The sequence below is a fragment of the Myotis brandtii genome, unplaced genomic scaffold (genome assembly GCF_000412655.1).
Source record: "Myotis brandtii unplaced genomic scaffold, ASM41265v1 scaffold141, whole genome shotgun sequence".
NCBI classification, from domain to species: Eukaryota; Metazoa; Chordata; class Mammalia; order Chiroptera; family Vespertilionidae; genus Myotis; species Myotis brandtii.
In genome coordinates this window covers 546669-569218 of record NW_005355037.1, presented here as the reverse complement: position 1 = coordinate 569218, position 22550 = coordinate 546669, and the positions used below count along the sequence as shown (strand labels likewise).

Below are 22550 nucleotides of genomic sequence, written 5' to 3'. Positions count from 1 at the left end.
AGTCTATAATAATAAAAGGGTACTATGCTAATTAGACTGATGTCATTCCGGACATCCTTATGGATGAAGCCAGGGGCCAGAGAGAAGCCCGGTTCCCAGGTGCCAGAGGGAAGACATTGCCGGGAGCCAGGGGAAGGGAGGCCTACTCTTGCATGAATTTCGTGCATCGGGCCTCTAGTTTAGTTATAAATGTAGAGTCACAAGTAGGGATAAATATCATTTTGCATCTATTTGTAACACCTAGTACAGTGTTAAGTACATGCTAAGCGTTCCAATAGTTAGTGATTTTATTTCAATAAAGAAAATAGCTTGAGACTGTGTTGGTAACATTTAGTTATAGCCAAGAATTAAGCCTGCTAGAAAATAAGACAGGCTAATTTTTTAAATATGAATTAAGAAGTTCATAGGCTATAGCAAAGAGATCAGGTTGTAAAATGATAAGGCAACTAATAAATGTTAAGGGGAAAGCATGAAAGGGGAATAGTATAGACAAAACTGTGGTAAAACGAAGTTTATTAATGATATGTTTTGATTGCCTCAGTGATTTCCAACAAATTTATAAGAATTTTATCAAATCTTACTTTCTTATATCCACAAAATGATGATAAAACTCATTTAAATAGTAATGTCCTTGATGCCAAGACTCTATTTGTTCCACATTGAATACCCAGAACCTAATACCCTGCCTGGTATATGGTAGATGTTCAATAAATAACTGTTAATAAAATCAGAAATAAGTTAGATAAAAGTCACTAAATACATTTGACTTTGATTATGTGTATGATTGTGTGTGTAGGGTACTGTAGTCATTTAAGTGCATATTTATATTTGGGAAGGCAAATATAAATTAGTAAATATTACTTCCTATAAGATAATGAAATATAGTTAGTCTTTCAGTCTTAACATAAAACTTATTTTATAACACTATTGTTCTTGGCACATAAAGAAAATTGATAATAACCAGATTTTTAGTATGAAGTTAGTGAGGATAAATCAATGAGCTAAGGTCAGGATTATAGAAACTAAAATGGGATTCCACAGGGAAGGAAATGATTTTTAGTATATTCTAATGTCTAAATAAAATTATGATGTTTAAATGAGACAATGAAGATAAAGTTTCAAGTACAGTGCCACATGCATACTAGAAACTCAGTTTACTTATGGGTTTCTTTAAATATTTTATTAAGATGTATTAAAACCTATTTCCCAGATACTGGGCAAGTCATACTGGGAGCTATAAAGATTTAAAAAAAAGGACAGACATGCTATTGATGATATCAGAGCAATCAATTTAAATGTATAAACCTGACTTACAATGCAAGAAAAGATGTCAAAGCTGTATTCTTTGCAATATCCTTATGTCTAAGCTTTTTTACTCGATTATGTAGTTTTTGAGGGTAAGAATAGTGTCTTGTTCACAGTGGTATTTCCAGGGACTATCAAAATTAAGTGATTTTTCCCCCCGCCCAGAATTACTGTTTTTCTTTATTATTATCCCTTTGAAATTTGAATTAATTTAAGTTTTAAATCAATTTAAGATGGTAAAATAAGAATGTTTTGAAATAAAATACTAAAAATGTAGCACTCTTTATGTGCTTTTGATGAATAAAATTATCTTACTTTTTAAATAGAGCTAGACAACTGTTAAATATTTTGTGTATATTCGCTTATTTAATCTTGATAATAGTGTGAGAAAAGTGTTATTGTTATCCATGTCTTACATATTAAGAAATCAAGTCACAGAAAAATTGTTATTTGCCCAAGGGAGTGCCAAAGTACTTATAAAAGATCAATAGATTTTATTCTATGTGCTATGTTGAATAAAATGAAATCAATTATAGATCCATCAAATATATATTTATATCCCACCTTATTATATGAAGGATTCATCATTTAAAAGAATATAAAAATTGGAATTATTATTATTATTTATGTTGTAATTATATGCTTACATTAGTTGAGCATCTACACTTATATAGACACAAGTTTTGATGCTTTACACACATGATCTCATTAAATCTCACAGTAATACTTCAAAACCAAAATTTTTTCTATTGGACAGAGGAGGTAGAGGGTGAGAGCATTTTTACCAGTCATAGAATTAGTGTAAGTTTGAGCTTGAATCTAACCCAGGTCTGTTGAATTGTAATGCCTTTGCCTGAGAAAATACATATTCAAATGGAAAGGCAAGACAATCAGAAAAATGTGAGGAAAGATCAGGTTATTATAAGGTGTCATTACAGGTATGTAAGCCCATGGTAATCTATCTGCCTGAATGACTAATGCTCCTTTGGCATCCCATTATGTTTTTCTGTAAATAACTTAAATGATATATAATACTCATTCTATTAAATATATTTTAATATATTCATGCAAGGATTTTTATTATTCTTTTTGATGGTTTATATTGAATATATAAAGAACCCAACTCATAATAATTCATGTCACTAATAATTATGAGATGTGCCCAATATTGACCAATTTTCCCCTAATATTATGAAATATAATATCTGTGAAGTATATAAATTATGCTTATTAAAGATAAATTATTATTAGAGGAATAGTGGAAACCTTCAGTTTGCTCATGCTAGAGAATAACTCTGAAAATACTGTTTTTCAGATTTATACTCCAAAACACATGCTGTCTTAGCATTTCATGAAGATATGTATTTTGGGGTTTATAATGTTTAAAATCTTCTTTTTCCATCTAGTATATTTAATTCTATTATACTAGGTATTAATCAAAGATTATTTTTTAAATAAATCTTTATTGTTGAAAGAATTACATATCTCCCTTTTTTTCCCCCATTGCCTTCTCCAACCCCTGCAAGATGATGTGAGTTACTAAGAAATGTACATTGAACTAAATTGTGGTTTAATGCTAACCTACAATATATTATTTGTTTTTATTCAATTGAATTGAATTGCAAATCTTGTGTGAATTTCGGGACACCCTATATAATTGACATACACTATTTTATTAGTTTCAGGTGTACAACTAAGTTAACCTACTTTAATGTAAAAATTTCCACTCTTTATTCTATTTCCTATTACTATATTTTTCTTTTCTTACAGTTCATCAACAAGCAGAAATCTTTTGTCTTATTTTAACTTACCAAATCCCCAATTTTACATTCTATAGAACCATTCATTCAAATAAAAAGAAATATATAGGGCCCTACGTTTACAATTATCCTATTTATCTTGTAAAGTTACTAGATTTAGAATTATCTTGGGTATAAAAATATATAGGATTTTTACATTTTTGTTATGTAAAATACAATAAATTAGGGCAATAAAGAAACTATTAATTTATCTGTAAAATTAATGAATAATCATTTTATATCTGTTCTTCGTCCCATTAGTTATCTTCCGTCCATCTCATCTAGCCCAGTTTCTCATAGTTTAGAGGATAAAAATAGGGTGTTTGATATTTCCTAAAATAATAGCTTTTACCTATTATGTATTTATGGAAATTGTACTTTATTGCAGCAGAAATATTATGAATTTAAATAAGGAGCTAAAATAATAAGCAGTGAAGCAACTCCCCAAATAAAAGGATGATGCCATAACTGGAAATTTTAGATGTAAAATTTGTTCACATTATTAGTGTTTCTGCTTTTTGTATTAAATAGTAGCTATGTGTTTAATGAGATAACCAATAGTAGCTTGGAAATCTTCCTTCTTCTTGAATTTTTTGGAATAGTTTGAGGAGGATTGGTGTTAGTTCTTCTTTGAATGTTTGGTAAAATTCACTTGTGAGGCCATCCAGTCCAAGACTTTTGTTTGCTGGAGTGTTTTGATTACTGCTTCAATTTCATTAGTTGTTATCAGGCTGATTACCTTTTCATATTATGAGTCTTTAAAAAATAATATCATCATTTTCACATAGTTTTATAGAGCAGGTATCATTTTTAATATTATCATAAAAAATATATAGCTATTTCAGAGAAGGAATGATCTACGGCTGACCTTCTGTCTTATCTTCCTATTTTGTCCAGATGCCACAGTGCGCCTAGCATTATTCAAAAACAATGAAAGTAAAGTTTCTGCTACACAATCACCAAAGAAGCTAAAACCCAGAAGACTTGGTTACTTTGAAGGTATGTTTTAATCACAGATTCATAGGAAGGTAAAAAATATATAGATTAAAATGTGTATTTAAAGCAAATTTTTAAAATCCTCAATAGTACTAAAGGACATATATGAAAAATTATATATAAGATATAACTAAATAACATTCAAAATATGGTTCCTGGAGCTAAAATATGAATTTAGTGTATTGATTAATTAGCATAGTGTTTTAGTATTTATATCAATGCTTTCATAAATTTGAATTCCTTCTATTTTTTGTGAAAGTCTTATAATGCTGTATGATTAGTTTTACTATATAATTTAAATTTTATGACAGATAATATTAGCCTATGTCAATGGAAGTGATCAAATATTGAAATGATATTCTAATATATTTAATTTACTACCTATATTCACTAACTGTATTAAATATTTAAAATTAAAATCTGGAATTTAATGGAATTAAAATGTGTTTTCAATATAAAATAAGGCTTCACTTTTAGAAAGGGTACATTTTCTTATTACAATCTTAACTTCACCACTCACTATTTTAAAAGAAAGAGTAGAAGTGGACATCCTTATTTTCTTGTTCCTGTTAAGGGAAACACTTAGTTTTTGCCCATTGAGTATGATGTTGGCTGTAGGTTTGTCATCTGTGGCCTTTATTATGTATGGCCACTATTCCCACTTCGATGAGTGTTTTTATCAAAAATGGGTGCTGGATTTTGTCGAATGTTTTTCCTGTGTTAATTGGTCATGTGATTTTCATCCTTCATTTAGTTTATGTGACGTATCACATTTATTGGTTTTCGAACATTCTACCAGCTCGTATCCCTGGAATTGCATCTCTTGCACTTGGTCATGGTGTATGATCTTTTTAATGTATTGCTGAATCTGATTTGCTAATTTTTGTTGAGGATTTTAGCATCTATATTCATCAAAGATATTGGCCTGTAATTTTCTTTCTTTGTAGTGTCTTTGTCTGGGTTTGGAATTAGAATAATGCTGGCCTCCTAAAAATAGCTTGGAAATCTTCCTTCCTTGGGATAGTTTGAGGCGGATTGGTGTTAGTTCTACTTTGAATGTTTGGTAAAATTCACTTGTGAACCCATCCAGTCCAAGACTTTTGTTTGCTGGGAGTTTTTTGATTACTGTTTCAATTTTGTTAGTTGTTATCCCTCTATTAAGGTTTTCTGATTCTTCCTGATTGAGTTTTGGAACATTGTATGTTTTGAGGAATTTGTTCATTTCTCCCAGATTGTCCAATTTGTTGGCAAATAGTTGTTTGTAGTATTTTCTAACAATCCCTTATATTTCTGTGGTGTCAGTTGTTATTTCACCTCTTTCATTTCTGATTTTACTTACATATTTGGGTCTTCTCCCTTTCTTGATGAGTCTGAATAAAGGTTTATAAATCTGGTATATCTTTTCAAATAACTAGCTCTTGGTTTCATTGATATTTCATGGTGGTTTTTTTGTTGTAGTTGTTGTTTTTGTTTTTTAGTTTCTATGATTATTTCCACATTTCCACTCTGATCTTTATTATTTCCTTCCTTCTATTTACTCTGGGTTTTTCTTGTTCTCTTCCTAGTTCTTTTAGTTGTAGCTTTAGATAATTTATTTGATATTTTTCTTGTTTCTTTTTTATATATTTTTTAAAAGTATGTTTTTATTGATATTTTAAAGAGAGAGGTAGGAAGAGGGAGAGAGATATATATAAACACCAATGAGAAAGAAATTGATCGTCAGCCTCTGGGCACACTCCCTACTGGAGATCATGCCCGCAACCCGGGCATGTGCCCTGATCTGGAATGGAGCCAGTGACCTCTTGGTGGATAGGACAATGCTCAGTCCACTGAACCATACCTGCTGGGCAAGATTTTTATATCTTGAGATAGGCTTGTTATGCTATGAACTTCTTTCTCAGGATTACTCTTTCTGTGTCCCATAAATTTTGGGTTATTGTGTGTTCATTTTCATTTGTTACAAGGTATCTTTTGATACTGATGAACAAAATAGGTCTAGAGGCATAGATGCATGGAACAGACTGACAGGTCCCGAAAGGAGGGGAGTAGGAGGGAGATGGGAAGAGATTAACCAGGGAACTTACATGCAGATACACATAACCCATGGACACAGATAATAGTGTGGAGAGGCCTAGGTGGAGGGGGACAAAGGTGGGGGAGAAATGGGGACATCTGTAATACTGTCAACAATAAGACTAAATAAATAAAGCCCCCCCCCCAAAAAAAATGATACAATAGAAGAAAGAGTGGAAATTCTGCTAAAATTAATACCAACTCGACAGATATTACCTGTTAAATAGGAGCATTGTTACTTTAAAAAGGAAATGCCTGGGGAAAAGGATAATTGGGCATTTTTCCCCTTTAAATTAGCACATACTTAAAAATCAGAAAAGAAATCTATCCTAACATGTTTTTTTGTATTTTTTCTTTTCCTATGAAATGTGAAGCTATGTAACTATCAAGAATAGTTTATATGTGCATATAGTATACTAATTAATTTCTGTGCTAATATAAAATACTAGAGGCCCGGTGCACAAAATTTGTGCATGGGTGGGGTCCTTAGCGGCTGCCGGCTGCCAGCTGCCAACCGGGGCCTTTCTTCTTTCCGTGTCACCCCCTGGTGGTCAGTGCATGTCATAGAGAGCGATCAAACTCCTGGTTGGTCGAACTTCCAAGGGGACACTTTGCATATTAGGCTTTTATATATATAGATACTAAGAATAGTTCAAATAGTGGTAGAGATAAAGAGGTCTATCGAACATGAAATATTTCCACATATGCTCTATGATACAATGTGTATTTCTGTTTTCATTTCCAAATGAAATGTGTTTAGGTTTTTTTTTTCTACCTTAACCCCTGGAGTGCCGGGGAGCGCAATCGCGCTCCTCCTGTCTTTCACCAAAAGTGCCGGGAGCGCTATCTCGCTCCTCCTGCAGTGTCCAGTTCTAAGTCTGCTTTTATTAGTGATGAATGTAGTAAAACTTTTTCCCCCCTCAGTAATATGTTTATTTCTGCTCCCTTTTCAAGGGGAAATAGTGAGGCAAATATAATTTGATCATTGCTGGCCAGGTTGAATCCCATGTTGTCTTTCCGCTACTCTGGCCTCACCCACCTTCCTGACTCACTTTTATTTTTAGCCAGTCGACTTATATGTTAGCAGCCTGACTGAAACCGGCCTCCCTGTAGGGACACATTTTTAAACCAGGTCTATTGAGATAAAATTTGCATAGTATAAAATTTACCATTATGAGTAGAATTCAATAAGTATTGATATATTCAGTTACATCACCATTATCACAATCTAATTTTACAATATTGGAAGCCTTTTAATTTTCTTAAAAAGTTTAAATAGAATTAATAATTGGGCATCTTACCTTCCATAAATGAGGGAGACCAGAATTAAATTTTGCTGGAGGGTTAGATTGAATGACTCTATATGGAAAACTATCTCAGCACAATGGCATGCCACATGGTCATATAACTTCTTTGGTGTTGTTGAAATTAGATTATAGTATTTGACTATTTCTTCCTATAATGCTCATTTCTTTTATAATAATGTCTGATATTTTTAGCTATATTTAAAAATCCATTTTTTAAACTTTGTAATATTGTCAAGTGGGGTTTTCATAATTCCTCTTATAAGTTGTACTAAATATTTTTATTATTACTGTTGAATTTTTCTGGATATCACTCAAAGGACAGACAGGATGGTGGATATACTCTATTAGTCTAGGGTAAAATATATGCTTAAGTTTGAGACATTTTAATATGAAATATTGAATATAAAATATTAAATTACATTAAATTTTGTAAAGTAGATAATCATACCCTCCTAACAGGCTTTATCTTACAGAATATCCTTATATTTTATCATATTCATACCATGTTGAAAATTTTTGTCTAGGTGCTAGATTTAGACCTTTAACCCAATCAAGGCTGAGGAACCTTTGACCATACCTGTTCCCTGGATAACCTCATATACAGGCAGTGTGTCAGATATCAATCAGTTCTATGATACTTGATTAAAAGCCTGAGGACTTTGCAGAGTTAACATTTGTTTACTTGATCTATTTGCTTATTTATAGTATTTAATGTCAGGTACCCATAATTTCTACTTTGGTTTCAATATCTGATTTTTTGCCTTGGAATTTGATTCTTGATTTATCATTGTCTTGTTCCTTACCTTGAAGATCTCCCACCAACCTTCCTTTGTTTTTTTTTTTGTGTGTGGGGTTGTTGAATGTTTAATTCAGAGCCTTGACATACTCTTCTGTAGCTATCACTTGTATGGAGGACACATAGCTTCATTGATGTAAGTGTATACTCTAAAGTTAGTCTTAGCACAGTTTGAATCTTGATTCCACCGTTTATTGACTCTGCACACTTGGCGACATTAATTAACATCTATTTGCATTATTTTTCACCTGTAAAACTGGATGCTAATAATACTTAGTTGTTAGGGATTACATGAGATCCTACTTGTGAAATGCTTGCAATACACAGTATAAATACATAGTAAGTGCTTAAAATTTTTCATTGTTAGCAACATTCATTTTAAAAGTATGGCTTTATTTTTCTATTGTTTTGCAATTGGTAGTGTTTATTATATTTCTTGCTAAGTACTATGCTAAGAGTTCTACATAATTCTCTGATTCAATCTTCTTAGAAATTCTGAAAAATGTATTATAACTGTCAACATTTTACAGATGAGAAAACTAGTTTTAAGAGCTTGACAAATGACTTTTCCAAGATCATACAGAGAATAAATGGCTGAAGGGAAATGAGAATAACTTCTTTATCCAAAAGAAAAAGTTAGCAAATATCAAACAAAAATTGAAGAACTGAGGTTTTTAGGTAACCCTGAAGTGTATAAGACTTAGAATCAAAATATTTAACAAAGGAATAAAGACATTATTAAATTAGGCAAAACTCTGAGAGAATAATCAATTTTGTTATTTCTCATACCATAATTAATATGACTTTTAAGATATGTTTTTATTGCTTTTGAGAGAGAGAGTAAGGGAGAGGGAGAGTGAGATTGAAACATCCATGAGAAACATCAACATCAATCAGCTGCCTCGTGCAGGCTTCCTACTCTGATTGAGCCTGAAACCAGGGCATGTGTCCTAACCTGGAATTGAACCACTAACCTCTTGATGCATGGGTCGATGCACAACCACTGAGCCACACCGACTGGGCACATTGATATAAATTTAAAAAACAGTTCAGTGCCAACATGATAAAGATGTGATCTGTACCCTATATTAGCTGCTACCAAAGCTAATATTATTATTAATATTATTATGATTATCTAGCATTATAAGTACCTATTAGACTGTAAATAAATAATGACCATATTTTCAAAAACCTGTTTTAATTTTCAGATAGATAAAAAGCTCTCCACACAGCTCCAAAGTAAACACCATATTTTGGCTTCATTTCTTTCTCTTTTTATTTATACATAAATTCTATGACTTTCCTGCCCTAATCTGCTGAAAGTTTTAAATTTGCAATTCCTAAGGCCAATTCCAAATTTACACTTCTTACTTTGAACAACGACAGAAGCTAGAAGAGTTGCAAAAAAATGAATCTGGCCCAACAATCTTCTCAGAGAGAAAGTTTTAGTATTTTAGTATTTGCTTCTCCAAACCCTGGAACGATTTTACTTGATTTTTCAAGTTTTTAAAATTTTCAGTCTGGTGCTGTCATCAGTAACATGCTTCTGATTTATCCTCTTATAAAACTTAACACTTACACATATCATATGTCCATATACATCATAAATGTTCAAATATTTTTGTATTAAATTTTTTTAGTATTAAAGGCATTAAAAGACCTTTAATTTCTATAATTTTACTTCTGAGCATTTCTAATCAAACCATTTTCTTTTGTGCTTTTTTTAATTATAGGGTTACACACATCCCCCCCAACTTCTTTCCCTCTCTCTCTCTCTCTCTCTCTCTCTCTCTCTCTCTCGCTTAGAGCACAGACTCAGTCACATTATATAGAATGTTGTAAAATAGATTTTATGCGCGTGCACACACACACACACACACACACACACACAAAGCTGTATAGAGTACTAGCTAATGACTAGGTATTAGGAGCTGATAGAATAAATGGTACAGGACATATGCAGGCAACCAGAGTAGACCTGAAGGCATGCTCTTAAGAAGAGATGCTCATAATCATTTATAGCAAGTCTCAGTATTAGACAAAGTAGACCTGAATATGAATATTTCTAAATGGATGTGCCCATCAGAAGCTCAGTTTCTAACAACCAGTCTACTTTGAATTGCTATTTTTCTACAAAAATTTTAGCTCTGTATATCTCCTTAGTGTTTACTATCCTTAACATAGTGCCTAATGTATAATCAATGCTAAATAAATGTTTTGTAATGAATAAATAAAAACACAAAGGACCCTTCCCTAAATAGTCTAAATATAGATGGAGATGCAACATGCTTATATTATGTCTTCGATCATGCTGCTTTGGACTGACTGCCCTATGCATTGCAGAAAATCTCTTCACTTGGCTAATTCTTGTCATCTCATGCATTAATTTCTTAGCAATACTTTTCAGATTCTATCTTGGAACACCACTCACTGTGTTTTCACAATATTCGGAATAAGCTTTTATCTACCGTATAATTTAGTGTAATATGATATCACAGCCTCTTTACTCTTCCCTGTCATTTACCATTTGAGTAAGGCAATATCCCAAGTGTTCTATCTATAGTAACTAATTAAATTCTCACAACCCCCTTTAGAGATGGAGGACAAAACTTCACTATTTTTAGAAAAGTGAAAATTTGCCTGCACTATGAATTAAATATCAGTTAACAAAGTTTTGTAGTTTAATTTTATATGTTGTTGTTTTTTATGGCTCAATTCGAAGATTAGAGAGAAAAGGACCTGAGGTAAGTCAGTAGCAAAAATAAATAAAATTGAGCCCTGGCTGAGTGGCTCTGTTGGTTGGAGCTTCATCCCTACACCCAAAGGTTGAGGGTTTGATCCCTGGTTGGGGCACATTCGGGAGACAACCTATTGATGTTACTCTTCGACAGTAATGTTTCTCTCTCTCTCTTTCTAAAAAACAACACAAACATATCCTTGGGTGAGGATTTAAAAAAATAAATAGATAGATAGATGATAGATAGATAAATTAATTAATTAAAATAAATAAATATGCATTGTATGTTGGAACCCCAAAGTAGAGATAGTTGAAGATCAGAAGTCATATTTTAACTTCTCTTTTTAAAATTTAATATGATAGGCCCTGTCCAGGTAGCTTAGTTAGTACATCATCCCCACATGCCAACATTGTGTGTTCTATGCCCCATCAGGGCACATAAAATAATCAACCAATGAATGCATAAATAAATGGAACAAAAAATCAATACTTCTCCTCTCTTTCTCTCCCTCTATCCCTCTCTCTCTTCATCTCTCTCAATTCAATAAATAAAACAAAATTAGTATGGGAGCCTTAACTTAAAACAAAACTATACTCTACATCATGGCCCATCTGACTGTAATTATCAGACTCCTTTCTGTTATTCAAATATGCTAAGAAATTTTTTACTTTGAAACGTTTGTACTTCATCTTTCTGCCTAAAAACTCTGCCCTCCACACTTTGCAAAAGGGCTCCTCTCATTGTTTAGTTTGCATTTCTAGTCCTGTGAGGGGCTTTCCTTTACAATAAATCCTAAAGTAACCCTTTCTCCTCTATGCAGTTACTCTTTGTCATGGCATCTGCTACAGTTGTGACATTTATCTGTAATTGTCTTATTTATTAATTTAAACTGTTACTTTTGTGTTGTGTTTCCACCAATCTACACTAATAAAAGAGAAAGATGCAAATTGACCATACCTCCACGATGCCCACCAGCCAATCAGGAGTGAGTATGCAAATTAACCTCATTGCCTCTGTGGAGACAGACAGTAGGGAGGAGGCAGCTCCCAGCATGGCACAGCCTGCTTGGCCATCACAACGGAGACCCAGGAGCAGACAAACGTGGCACGCAGGCAGCTCCCAGCATGGCCTGCTTGGCAGTCACTGCTGTGTGGAGCAGGCAGGCCCTGCAGAGAGCAGAGAACCACGGGGAGCGGGCCTAAGCCGTGAGTAGGACATCCGCTGAGGGCTCCTGGATTGGAAGGGTGCAGGTCAGGCTGAGGGACACACACACACACACACACTCTCCCCCGTGCACAAATTTTGTGCACCAGGCCTCTCGTCCTATATAATAAAAACCTAATATGCTAAGTGTCTGACCGTTTGTTCAACCAGTCACTATGACACGCACTGACCACCAGGGGGGAGATGCTTCGACCTGCTGCTGGGGTCCAGCCAATCAGGACTGGGCGAGATGGGCTGGACATGCCCTGAAGCCCTTCCATGGGCCCTCCCCAGCCTGGATCTTGCACTGGTGGGATCCCTTGGCCTGGCCTGTGCCCTCTCACAATCTGGGACCCCTCAGGGAATGTCGGAGAGCCGGTTTTGGTCTGATCCCCGTAGGCCAGGCTGAAGGACCCCCCGGTGCATGATTTCGTGCACCGGGCCTCTAGTAGAATATAAGTTCCATGAAAGATAAACCATTACATTCTTATTCACTTATCCTCAGCACCTAGAATAAAAACAAGTACATAGTTGGTTGGTACTCAATAAATATTTGAATAAGGAAGAAAATAAGTCTATAAGATGTACTTATAATTAAAACTTCCTAAATATGGTCCAGGCACTATCATACCATCTGTAATAATAGAAGTGTAATATGCTAATTAGACCATACAGCCGAATGGCCTTCTGGATGTTCTTCCGAACATCTGCGAGGGCCGAGCCCCTTGCATGAATTTCATGCATTGGGCCTCTAGTTTTTTAATATAAGGTTTGAAATCATTTCAGTTTTCTAAAGGAAAAAATATTATTAGTCTATTTTGTGTAGTAAAGCATAAAACTATAATTAAAAAATATTTATCTATGGATAAGGGGGATTCAGGGAATGATAATTTAGGGTCAAAGAGTAGGCTATTAAACTCTTCTTTATCCACATCATTTATAATTTGTTTTTCTAATTAAGCCATAATGAACTATATAAACTCTTTTCCAAAGTGTATATATACATATATCATATAGTCTTTATGTATGTAGTTTACTTTTCATTAAAAAAATAAAAGAGGACTTCGTCTTCTGATAATAGAGCTATGTAATTCAGAACAACCCTCCAGTAGGGAACTAAAAATGTTTGAAAATTTGTTTTAAATCTTTTTGATGACACTGAAGAACTAACAAGTATGTAAAGAATTATAAGTCAAAAGGAAATCCAGAGCATTGAGAAGTTGAGGAAAGCTTATGATAATATCTCCAGTCTAGATGAATAGACTATCGATTAGCCTCTTGCCAGAAATAAACATAAACAACTTTCAAAAAAGATAAAAAACTTCAAATTACCTCTTTAATTCAGTTCAAAGGAGATAAGGCAACATCATTGAACACTACAAAACAGAATAGACAATAGAAATAGAACCAATAAGATTTCAAATATTAGATAATTTAAAGGGAATATACTTAATAACTTTGAGGATATAGATGAGGAAATTAAGATTTCAACAAGATATTTTTTAATTATTGGTAATTTCCTTTTTTATTTTTTGACTTTAAATATTTTTTATTTTTCAACTACAGTTGGCATATAATATCATATTAGTTTCAGGTGTGTAAACCAGTGATTAGACATTATATAACTTACTAAGTGAGCATCCTAATAAATATAGTACCCATCTGACTCTATACATAATTATTATAATATTATTGACTATATTGCCTATACTGTATTTTACATCCCTGTGATTATTCTGTAACTACCAATTTGTACATCTCAATCCCTTCACCCTTTTCATACATCCCTTAACATCTGGCAACTGTCAGAATGTTCTCTGTATCTATGAGTTTGTTTCTGTTCTATTTGTTTGTTTATTTTGTTTTTAGATTCATTCAATTGTTGATAGTTATGTATTTATTGCCATTTTATTTTTTATGTTTTTTATTTTTCTTCTTAAACAGGGCCCTTTAACATTTTACGTAATGCTGGTTTGGTGGTGATGAACTCCTTTAGCTTTTTCTTGTCTGGGAAACTCTTTATCTGTCTTTTAATTTTAAATGACAGCTTTGCTGTATAGAGTAATATTGGTTCTAGGTTTTTGCTTTTCATCACTTTGAATATTTTTTGCAAATTCCTTCTGGCCTGCAAAATTTCTGTTGAGAAATCAACTGACAGTCTCATGGGAGCTCCCTTGTAAGTAACTAATTTCTCTTGCTGCTTTTAAGATTCTCTCTTTATCTTTAAACTTTTGCATTTTAATTATGATGTGTCTTAGTGTGGGCCTCTTTGGGTTCATCTTGTTTAGGACTCTGTGCTTCCTGGTCTTGTATATCTATTACCTTCACCAGTTCAAAGAAATTTTCTGTCATCCTATATAATAAAAGGCCAACATGCAAATTGTCCCTTCAGGAGTTCAAATGCTCGCTATGAAGTGCACTGACCACCAGGGAGTGACATGGAACAAAGGAAGGCCCTGGCCGGCAGCCAGTAGCTGGGGGAAGGAAGGCCCCGATTGGCCTTGATCGCTGCCAGGCCTAGGGACCCTACCTGTGCACAAAATTCATGCACCAGGCCTCTAGTTTTTTTAGATAGGTTTTCAATATCTTGCTCTCGCTCCTCTCCTTCTAGCACCCCCATTATACTAATGTTCATAAGTTGAGGTTGTCCCAGAGGCTCCTTTAACTATACTTATTTTTTGGATTCTTTTTACTTTTTGCTATTCTGATTGGGTGTTTTCTCCTTTCTTATCTTCCAAATCTTTTATTTGATTCTGGGAGCACCTGGAATGAGGTACAAAGTGACCAGCAGATGGCTGCTAATTTGCTGTGTTTTGAGGTACTTAGGAGAGGCCACGCTGCAAACCAAGGCCAGCTGTCACTAGTACTGGGCCTGGAACTACCTAGTGAGAGGTATGGGGCATGCTAAGACTAGATCTGCTTGTTTGAGAGATTTTAGAAAAATGTGAAGCATAAACAAAGACAGGCTGTTCATATAGAAAAGCCATCTGAGACACGGTGGGTATGCAAGTTGGTAAAGGATTATGAGTCAGTTCTGTGGTTGGAGTTCTCAGGGAATCACCAGCGTAGGTGAACACTCTTACCCAGGTTGATGGAGACACAGATTAGTGCCTGCCTGAATGGCTCTGTTGGGGGAGGGTTTAGAAAAGGAGCAATGGTCTCTGCCAGCACTTCTGTCTGGGGGAAAGCTGCACCTCTAGCTCTTTCCCTGATGCCATACATTTCACTTCTGCCCCATATGTCCCTGGTGCCTTTCTAGCTGTTTCCCTGGTACTGGAGCTCAGAGATTAGTCAAATAACTTAATGCGTGGACCCTTTAAGAGGAACACCTGGGACTCCAATAGCTCTCCATCTCACTCAGCCACAATCCCTGCTGGTTCTTAGAGCCAGCACCTATAGGTATTCTCTTCTGGGTACTGGAACCCTGGGCTGGGTGTCCTGGTCTGGGACTGGGACCACTTACTCTTCAAAGGTGACCTTGACAGCCGAGATACTCCTCCTGGTTTTTATTTGCCAAACATGGGTGTGAAACCAGCTCCTTCCATATTGCTACCCCTCTTACTAGTTTCAATGTGGCTTCTTGTTTATCTTCTTAGTTGTAGGACTTATGTTCAGCTAGATTTCAGGCGGTTCTGAATGATAGTTGTTATGTAGTTTAGTTTTAATTTGAATGTGGTTGTGGGAGAATGTGTGTACTGCATTTACCTACATCACCATCTTGACTGGAAACCTCAACAAGATAGTAAACCTATAAAAATATCCAAAAGAAGTCTATAACTTAAAAATCACAGCTGAGGTTAAGAGCTCAGTGGATGGATCTAACTACTAAAATGAAGAATTATTGGGTTGAAAAATAGCTCTGAAAGAAATATCCAAAGTGAAGCATGAAATGAAAGATCCTATATAATAAAAGGGTAATATGCTAATCGACCGAACGGCAGAACGACTGGTCACTATGATGCACACTGACCACCAGAGGGCATAAACTCAATGCAGGAACTGCTCCCTGGTGGTCAGTGTGCTCCCACAGGAGGAGCACTGCTCAGCCAGAAGTCCTGAGCCAGGCTCACAGCTGGCGAGCACAGCGGGGTGGCGGGAGCCTCTCCCTCCTCCATGGCTGTGCTAAGGATGTCCGCCTGCTGGCAGTCAGCCATCCCCCAAGGGCTTCCAGACTGTGAGAGGGCACAGGCCGGGCTGAGGGACCCCCTGAGTGCACGTATTTTGTGTATCAGGCCTCTAGTAATATATATAAAAAAGAAGCAGGGACATATGAGCTACAAAATGTCTAACATACATGTAATTACAGACCAAAAAAGAGAGACAAAAGAGAATGGAATAGAAGTAATAGTTGAAGAGTTAATATTTGAGAATTTACCAAAAGTGAGGAAGAACTTCAAGTTATAGATTCAAGAAACTCCATAAATCACAAAGAAAATATATTTCAAGAAAATTACACTGTAACACAAGAGAAAATTTTTAATAAGAGTCAGAGGGGAGGGGGGAAAGTATATTATCTTCAAAGGAGCAATAATAATAAATGATTTCTTAATGGCAGTCATGAGCACCAGGATAAAATTGTTATGGATTGTGTCCCACCCCACAAAAATAGAAGGTTCAATCTCTTAACCTAAATATGACTGCATTTTAAAATGGGGCTTTTAAGGAGGTGATTAAGATTAAAGGACATCAGATGAAAGGGTCCCCGATCCAATAGAACTGTTATCTTTATAAGAAGAGGAAAAGACACCAGGAACGCATACACATAGAGGAAAGGCCATGTGAGAATACCTGGAGAAGGTGGCCACTGCAAGCCAAGGAGTAAGGCCTCAAAAGAGATTAAACTTGCAAGCATCTTGTTCTTGAACTTCCAGCCTACAGAAGTATGAGGAAGTACATTTCTGTTGTTTAAGTACCCAGCCTGTGGTATTTTGTTATGGCAGCCCAAGCTCACTAATATACAATGTGATGACATCTTCAAAATGCTAAAAGTTTCACCATGGAAGTGTCCAACAAAACTTTCTTCTTCAAAAATGAAAGCAAGGCCTCCTGCCATTCAGCTCTCTATCTGCTGCTTCTCTGTAGAACCTCAAAGAAGGAGGAGGAGGACTCCTGGACTTTGGAGTCAAAGTCTCACAGAGAAAGTAGGAAAGATTTCTGGTTTCAGGGGAAGATCATGGCACTTTTAAAAAAATTCTGTGTTGTTCCTTGCCCCCTGAAAGAAACTTCTGTCCCCACCTGTATCAGGTGCCCATGCACTTGCTACCTAGGACACTGTCTATACATCTGGGATAGCCAGTAATAATCCTATCAAGGTCTCAGAGAATTATTATAAAATATTATAAAGCTCATGATCACAGATTTTACTCTTCTATCTAAAGAAGGCCAAATATGATAACAAAATAACAATGGCTTTGGACTGAGAAGACTTAGATTTGAATTTTGTACAGAAATACACTAGCTGTACAATCCATGTCTTGGTTTTCTCAGCTGTAACTGGGAACTTGCCGGAAGCCGGTCCATCCTTGCTGCTTGACACAGTCACTGCAGGAAAGAAACATCTGCACAGCATATGTTTCAATCTTCTATCTAAAGAAGGCCAAATATGATAACATAATAACAATGGCTTTGGACTGAGAAGACGTTAGATTTGAATTTTGTACAGGAATACACTATTTGGGCAATCCATGTCTTGGTTTTCTCAGCTGTAACTGGGAACTCTGATCTTTGCTCCTCATGATATTTTGAAAGTAAAATGATAATCTAAGGACTTCCAGAGAAAGAGGTTGGATATGAAAACATTAAAACTTAAGTGGAGGTATTTTTAAAACACATTAACAAATATGGGAAGGAGCAACAGCAATATAATTTTTTAGTCTAGAAAATTAAAAACATGGGTAATAATGGCAAAGCAAAAGCTTAAACCAGCAATGAAATATGAAATTTATTTCAAACTGAAAGTTTCAGGAATTGAAAGTGGGGTTAAATAGTTACTAAAATAAATAGTTCTGGGTTACCTTTGCAAAATTCTTGAACTTAATTCTTCAGATAGGAAAAAATAGAGTCTCTGAACTCAGGAACACCAGACTTATCTGAGAATCTTGGCATCTTACTCAAACTAAGAAGAGTAAGTGCAGATATATAAAATAAATGCTAAGACCCCAAGCACTTCTCCTGCCCAACCCTCAGAATGCTGATAATCATGTTTTGTAGTAAACCTGACCACCCTTAGCATAATACCATGGACTGTGTGGCTTAAAAAAACAGAAAATTATTCCTTACATTTCTGGAGGTTGGAAAATCCAATATTAAGGTTCTACCATATTCGGTTCCTGGTGAGACCTCTCCTATTGGCTTAGAGATGGCTACCTTCTTGCTGTGGATACATGTGGCCTTTTCTTGGTGCATGCACAAGGAGAAAGAGAGATCATTCTTTCTCTTCTTATAGGGCCACTACCACCATATGAAGGCCTGTCCTTATGACCTAATCTATTCCTAATTACTCCCCAACGACACCATCTCCAAATTACATCACCTTGGGAATTAGGGTTTCAACATAGGAATTTTAGGGAGGCACATTCAGTCCATAGCACCATGCCTTTAACCTTCAGGAAAGAGATTAGAAGAGTCTTTCTGGAGATTCTTATCAGTCTAAGAGGAAGCATCTAATTATTGACAGCAGATATTTCCAATATAGGACTCAGGTAAGTCACCTTAAGGTGAACCTTTCAGATGATAGGCCTCACTCACTTGTGCAGAATTTCCTCTCGACTTTATAGACTGCCACTCTAAAATGTAAGCACACAAATGAGGATTCTTAAACATCTAAAATAAACCTATAAAATGAAAGATAGAGGAAAAAACTAACAAACATAATACTCAACTTGAAAGAAACAGATGGTACCAAGTGAAAAAGTCTTCAAAAATACCATGACCATTCTCATAGACATTATAAAACATTGCACCCATGAAATAAGAGAGGTCAGAGAACCAAAAATATCTCTTTGAAAATAAAAACATGATAATAGAAATGAAAACTTGGCAAAAGATAAAGTTAAAAGATAATATTAAAGACATTTCCCAGAAACTTGAGCAAAAATACAAAGTTATGGGAAACATGAAAGAAAACAAAGAGAAGAAAATTAGTCCAGAAGGTTCAATTCTTGATAAACAATAGGCAGTCCAAAAAGAGAGAATGCGACAAAAACTAATAGATAGAAGGAAATTATCAAAGTAATCATTCAAAAAATGCCAAAACTAAGGGATACCAGTTTTCAGAGCAAGAGGGCCTATTAAATGTTAGGAAAATGAATGAAAATTAACCCATCTTTGTGGCACATATTTGAAAAATGTCATTAAAACAAGGGACAATGGAAAGAGCCTAAATGTGCTCCAGAAAGAGAAACGTATCACTTGCAATGGGTCATTTATCTAAATGTCATTGAATTTCCCAACATTAATATTAGAACCTAGAAGACAATAGGACAATATATTCAGCATTCTTAGGAAAAGTTATTTCCAACCTACAATTCCAAAAGAGGCAAACTATTAATAAATTAAAAAAGATAAAAACATGCTGAGTCTTAATTTATCTCCCTTGTAATCTTGCTCAGAAAGATGTTGGAGGTCTGCCTTCATAAAATTGAAGAAGTAAACTATGAAAAAGAAGTACATGAGATCTAGCAAGGAAAAGAGACAATGGAATCTTTGTAATGATGGTCAAGGGAGATCCAGGATGACAGCTCATGCCATCTTAGAGAATAAACACTCCATGATAAGAGAAAACATCATGAGCAATCTCTGAGAAAATAAAATAGTATCAATTGTCTAATGCAGTGGTCGACAAACTGTGGCTCGTGAGCCACATGCGGCTCTTTGGCCCCTTGAGTGTGGCTCTTCCACAAAATACCAACTTCTGCTCATGGGCCACGAAGTTTCAATCGCACTGTACATGTGCTCCCATACATGGTATTTTGTGGGAGAGCCACACTCAAGGGGCCAAAGAGCCGCATGTGGCTCGCGAGCCGCAGTTTGCCGACCACTGGTCTAATGTGCTGGGATGTATTTATAAGAGTTAATGCACTCTTTATGAAGAGAGTTTTGTGTTCACCTGAAATATGTACTAGTATATAGAATACTAATGCATGAACATATAGTAGATATACTCTGCTAACACAGAATTTGGAGACTAACGATTGTACATAGAAAACTAAATGTAAAAAGTTAGATAACTAAATGTGACAAAACAAAATTATACAAGGAAATGTAACCTGTAACTTTTGTATCATTTTTTTCTGTTACCAGCTGTGTGTTTTGAGTTCATATTAAATTTGTGAAACACAATAGGCCCTACACATAAATTTACTGCACTTAAGGAATAACAAGTTCTAGCTGGCTTGGCTCAGTGGATAGACCATTGACCTGTGGACTGAAGGGTCCTAGGTTTGATTCCAGTCAAGGGCATGTACCTCGGTTGCAGGCTCCTTCCCGGCCTGGGCCCTGGTTTGGGGCATGCAGAAGGCAAACAATCAATGTGTTTCTCTCTGTCTTTCCTTCTCTCTTCCACTCTCTCTAAAAATCAATGGAAAAATATCCTCAGATGAAGACTTAAAAAAAAAATAGAATAACAAAGGAGAGGAGTCCACATAGCATGCTTAGTATGGTGATGACATTGTGATGCCTGGGCACAGCATCTGGTGTCCTCGCCATGCTGTTCTTAGGAAATATGTGGGCAGCAGAGATGAAGCTGTGACTGTGTAGACAAGCTCAGTTAAAGGAAGCCATCAGCTCTGGATCCCAGCAGCTTTTATAATCAGTTAGTCATGGAGCCTATGGCTAGCTAGTGACCCAGTCCACTTAGGGCTATGTAGCAAACGCCAATTCTCTGCTTCAGCTGCACTTCACCAGTGTTTCGTACTATTGTTCAATAAACAATCTCAACAATGAAGTAAAAGGTAAAAGTGGTTGGTCTGGTACAGCTGAATGCTCATTGATCTCGGGTTGATTAAAGATTAAATTCTAACAGTTTCTTGACCGGAGAATCAAATACTCATACGTCCCTGCACCTAGAGAAGAAACATAGAACAAGTTATTAACCCTTCCTTTCTGGTATCCTATATGGTTCATCTAAAAGATTTAACCAAAAATTATTGTTTGTTTAAGAGATGGGAAGAGAAGGTATATGGTAGAGGTGTTGTAAAAGGACTAAATCTTTGTCTTTCATATTGTGAAGTCAATAGGTATTATAAAAATTTCAAAAATAAAGACATCAAGATATATGCAGGCCAAATGTAGAAGAAATGACTAAAAATGACTAATATGGTTGAATGTGGTTGCCTTTAAGAGTGTAAATTAGGGATAGGGAGGTATAAATCTGCAGATTGCCATTTTTCAGTTTTAAAACAATATACATACATATATAGCTTCAATACACTTTATTTTTTAGCTTCAATATACTTTAAATTTTTAAATGATTAAATGAAATGTTTTTAAAACCACCCATTAAAGGGCCTGATTCAGTGATATTTTGCATGATTAGTCATCTCCTGTCTTTTGTTTCTTAAATTTCTAACTTTACTATATATCTATTAACTTCTTAATATTAGCATATGAGCAAGTCATTGAAAAAATTATTCTATCTTGTTTTCAAGCTACTACATCCATCCATCTCTCACATTTGTTTAGCCTGGAAGGATGCCTTATTTTTTTTTAAATGTATTTTTATTGATTTCAGAGAGGAAAAGAGTGGGAGAGATAGAAACATCAATGATGAGAGAGAATCATTGATCTACTGCCTCCTGCATGCCCCCTATTGGGGATCAAGGCCACAAACCAAGCATGTGTCCTGACTGGGAATCCAACATGACCTCCTGGTTCATAGGTCAATGCTCAACCACTAAGCCACATGGCTGGGCTCTTTTTCTTTATGAAGTTCCTTAGGCAGTCTAATCAGTGTCTTTGTTTTGCACATTCTGTTCACTCTACAATTTTGATTCCTTCAAAAAGTGTTGTGAGCTTTGGTGTTCTTTCATTGTACTTGAAACTGGAGGCATAAATAAATAAATAAACAAATTTACAGATAAACCAGCTCCTCCCTCAGAACTTCAGCCTGATGAGAGACTAATAAATTGAAATTTATGTAATCTCATGTACAATTCTTTTGTAAAGTTATGCAGTGTATACTCTGGTCGCATTCCCACCATTCTACTCAAACTACATGTGTTATAGTAATCAATGCTTACCTCTCAATTGCTACACTCAAGAATTTTTTTTTCTTTTTTCTTTTCTGCTCTCATTCTATGTGCCCTTTCTTCAGGAATTTCCCTAGTAATAGGAG

At 35.2% G+C, this 22550-nt stretch overlaps 1 protein-coding gene across 1 annotated transcript in view; it reads left to right on the top strand.

Annotated features, from left to right (window-relative positions):
- The window catches only part of LRRIQ1 (leucine-rich repeats and IQ motif containing 1), a 193977-nt gene that overhangs the window by 128111 nt on the left and 43316 nt on the right, over positions 1–22550 (top strand). The window contains exon 23 of the mRNA XM_014535275.1: positions 4002–4103. Coding sequence (XP_014390761.1) covers positions 4002–4103 — 102 coding nt within the window. The remainder of the gene's footprint in view (positions 1–4001; positions 4104–22550) is intronic.